This window comes from Gossypium hirsutum, chromosome A10 (assembly GCF_007990345.1).
Source record: "Gossypium hirsutum isolate 1008001.06 chromosome A10, Gossypium_hirsutum_v2.1, whole genome shotgun sequence".
Lineage (NCBI taxonomy): Eukaryota > Viridiplantae > Streptophyta > Magnoliopsida > Malvales > Malvaceae > Gossypium > Gossypium hirsutum.
Genome location: NC_053433.1, coordinates 17,910,182 through 17,913,921, shown reverse-complemented (window position 1 = coordinate 17,913,921; position 3,740 = coordinate 17,910,182). Strand labels below are relative to the sequence as shown.

Here is a 3,740-nt window from a genome sequence, read left to right as displayed (position 1 = left end):
TGTAAAAAAAAACTAAAATACACAATATGTAAATATTGAGGGTTAGATATTTTAGAATTAAAACTAAATTGACACAATGTGTAATTGTTGAGAGTTCAAATTATTACTATACGAATTTTAAAAGCTGGCTGATGGTGGCCACTGGTGACAAAAACAAAAACAAAATTGAATAGTTGAGTGATTATTTTGTAACTTTTCGTAGTTGAGTGACAAAAAAAATACTAATTGAATGATTATTTTGTAACTTTAGTTAAAAAAAATTACTAATAGTGTAATTTACCTTGTTTCTTTTTGCTCATTACATGGGTTTCTTTCATCAATTTGTAAGGATTTTAAGTTATGCAGTGTTACTCCATTAGGGAAACTGAAAGTATCAGAACCCTGTTACCATAATCTATTATTATTTTCCTTAGAATCCGTGTAATACAACATTTTCTTTTTTTGAGTAAATGTAATACAACATTTTCGTCTACTTGTTACTTTGTCTCAATGCTTTCTTTTTGTGTATGTATATGAAAAAAAATAGGAAAGAGTAACTATCATAAAGCATTGATCTTTACATGCTTAGAATTAGGTTTTTTTAGAAATGTCGGGAGGGTGTGATGAATGAGTGGAACCCATTTCTCTGCTGCCATGTTTGCGTCGGGAATCCTGATGATGCTGCTCCTGCATTTGCAATCAATTGGTGAGGACCCTGTTGAGCACTCCTTGACAGTGATACATCACTCCCAATTTGGACTCCATTGCCGCTGTTGCTTGCTATATGAATCTAAGGTTTTACACAATTTCAGGGGGAAAAAAAGTGGGTTAGGTAGCTGAAGTTTCCTGGCTCAGCCTAGCTATAACCTGTCAATACTTGCACTCGAAGTCCGGCTAGTTAGCGGGACTTTCTTGTTATATAAAGCAATTACTGATATACGGTTATAAACACAAACCTGATAAATTGATGGATTGATAATGCGGGGAGGAAGAATGTGAGACATATAATTCTCCCCAGGACCAGGTCTTCTCAATTGCCCATATATTTGCATTTCATTGGACTTAATTGAGAGTGGAGAGTGTATATGTTTATCCGATCTTCGATGAGGATCATCACCTCTACAAGCTTGTTCTTGCTGCTGAATTTCCTGGCACACAAACAACAAAATAATATAAAACACCACTACCTATGGAACACTTGTATGTAGATGATTCAGAAATGAAAGTCAAAAAGAGTACCTCAGGCTTAAATCCCTGATATCGCCAATCAGTTTGAGGTGGACCAGATTCTGGATTGTTTTGCTTTGAAACTGAATTCCCCAAGCTCAAATCAAGATTGTGACCTCCACCAGCATTGCCTGAAGTTTCTAAACAACAAGAAATTATGAAAACTCATTTTCATGGATCGAATAAAGATTGGAAAAGAGATCTCAACAAAGGGTAAGCCGTACTGACCTCCACCATTGTTAAGCTCATTGCCGTAAATGCTGGGATCAAAGTTGGTGACAGCGTCTTTGCCATTGCACTTAATTGCAGCCTTGTCGTAAGCCCTGCAAAGAGGGGGTCCCCAACCATTACAAATCCAGCCGACTAGCATAAATTTAAAAATGGAAACTAAAACAAGGACAGGCACTGACCTTGCTGCTTCAATCTCGGTGTCAAACAAGCCTAAATAAACGTATCTGTAAAAGAAAATTCAACTACTTTTGAGTATACGGTAGTGATAATGGAGTAGATGATGAGAATAATAAGATATAGAGGGAAATAAGAAAGGGTTACTTTTTGCCTAGAAATTGGCCGAGTCGAGCTTCCCATCTTCCACACTTGTGCAAGGTAACTCCTCTGTATTTGGAGCTTCCTCTAGGAAAGCCAGTGCTTCGTCGGCGAAGTACATGCACAAATTCTTCCTTCGTTAGATTTCTCATCTGTTTCAAGTCTTCCTCGTAATCTTCTACACTGAAATTTATGTCTGCTTCTACTCCCCGGAACTTTATAGCTGCTCTATCATATGATCTGAAATATTTTACAAATGATTTTTTATCATTTTGCAGTGGACTTCTTTTTTTAAAAATAAATAAATAAATAAAGGGTTCAGTCTAAGCTCACCGTGCAGCTGCATGTGGTGCATCAAATCCACCTATAAAATCACATCCGGCAGAAAAATAAAAACACAAGATTTGTATGAAAAACAATACTAGTTAAAGAAAAAGACAGTCATACATACCTAAGTAAACTTGTTTTCCACAATCCCTGTGACAAAACAAAATAAACAACCTTAAAGTTGTGATTGGTTCGAAATGAAGGATTTTTGTTGCAGTAATAAAAATATCAGGAACTAACCAAATATGAGACTCCCATCGGCCGGTTCTTCTATAATAAGTAACACCTCTATATTGAGAGCTTCTAGACCTCGGTCCTCGCCGGCTTTTCTTCATCGGACCTGACGATTCAACGGATTTTCCGCCACAAAGGTAGGGCTCTGATTGACGGAATTTTATACCGACCCAGTGAGCCCGAGGGAACCCAGGTCCAGTTCCGGTCCGCATTTCCTGGTCTTCATCGAGAGGGAACAACTGCCGGGTTACCGGAGTCGGGTCACTACTCTCCATGGATTCTTCTTCATCATAAGGCACTGAGAACCCAAAAATCTTGCTACCTTTCTTCTTTAAAGCTGTTTTAACTCCCTCCCTATCTTCTTCTTCTTCTTCTGATCCATCCTCGATCACCACAGCTGACGAACATGAATTCGACATGGATCCGAACCGTTTACAGTTACCTGCATCTCCATATTTGGAAGTTCTCTGCGTTGAGCACCCCTCGTATTCATCGTCTCTTGCCTTATATGGACAGTCATTAAGATCCCACATCTTTTTTCTCTTTACAAAATTCTCAGTTTATTATCTCAATCAAAACTACATAAAAGCCAAGAGCCAAAACTTAAACAATCATGATCACCATATTCTCTGAAGAATCAAAAAGCTAAAAAGAGAGAGCTAAAACTCTTCCTTTCTCTCAGTATATGAAGCAGAATAAATAAATCAAGGATTGGGTTCAGAGTTAAAAGAGTTAGCTTCAAGCTAGTAAAGTTAGGAACGGGAGGAGTTTGAGGAAAAATGTGAAGACCCCAATGCATCAAACCGAAGTCTGAGGTTGGTTTGAGTTAAGCTTCAACCAAAGCGATCTTCTTTCTTATTGGTAGATTTTTATGTCAATAATGGTGAATGAAATGGAGTCTCATCTGTTTCTAATTAAAGTTTTAGCTTCTCTTTCCTTCTCTCCTTCCTTGCTCCTTGGTTGTTTTGCTTTTAAGGTCATTCATTTCCAATTTCTTACAAGAAAAAAAATGTTTTAGAAAATAAAATAAAACAGATTATTTTTTTTGGTTAAAATTCTTCCTCTTAAGTTTTAAAAATTATATTAAATTTTTATTAAATTTGTTGATATGATATTTTAACTTTTTTAAAATACTAATATGATAGCTATCTAATAAAATGAAATATTATAATCAACCTAAATTTAATAGAAAATTTTAAGATATTAACATTTGAACTTATATTTTTAAATTCGTAAAGTACATAAATTCCATGAAATAAAGTAAGAGACTAAATTTCATAATGGTAGATTTTAATACTAAGTTTTGGGGCTTAATAAAATTTTCAAAGTCTTTAAATGTTTAATGAGAATTTTTTAAAAAATTAAAAGACATTAATTAAAATTTTCAAAAAAAATTTAAAAAATATAATAAGAATGAGAATTTTAAA

General features: G+C 35.0%; 1 protein-coding gene across 2 annotated transcripts; it reads right to left on the bottom strand.

The window, feature by feature from the left end:
* Positions 1 to 371: 371 nt before the first annotated feature.
* Positions 372 to 3,257, bottom strand: LOC121208284 (floral homeotic protein APETALA 2). Of its 2 annotated transcripts, none has more exons than XM_041078832.1 (9): positions 2,320 to 3,257; positions 2,204 to 2,229; positions 2,086 to 2,116; positions 1,759 to 1,992; positions 1,617 to 1,661; positions 1,435 to 1,529; positions 1,219 to 1,346; positions 936 to 1,127; positions 372 to 769 (listed from the first exon to the last, which is right to left on the bottom strand). In XM_041078832.1, the coding sequence occupies exons 1-9, from the start codon at positions 2,844 to 2,846 to the stop codon at positions 581 to 583; spliced, it is 1,467 nt and encodes a 488-aa protein (XP_040934766.1). In that variant the 5' UTR covers positions 2,847 to 3,257; the 3' UTR covers positions 372 to 580. The 2 variants fall into 2 exon arrangements, with proteins under 2 accessions (XP_040934766.1, XP_040934767.1); XM_041078833.1 differs by having other exon boundaries at positions 1,219 to 1,337; positions 2,320 to 3,253.
* Positions 3,258 to 3,740: the final 483 nt, after the last annotated feature.

What these genes read in the sequence shown, in the direction of transcription:
- LOC121208284 (XM_041078832.1), bottom strand. Translation starts at nt 2,846, where the DNA reads ATGTGGGATCTTAATGACTGTCCATATAAGGCAAGAGACGATGAATAC. An exon ending in GGCCAATTTCTAGGCAAAAA is followed by an intron (nt 1,662 to 1,758) that starts GTAACCCTTTCT and finishes TTTCTTTTACAG; the next exon opens with ATACGTTTATTTAGGCTTGT. An exon ending in ATCAGGGATTTAAGCCTGAG is followed by an intron (nt 1,128 to 1,218) that starts GTACTCTTTTTG and finishes TTTGTGTGCCAG; the next exon opens with GAAATTCAGCAGCAAGAACA.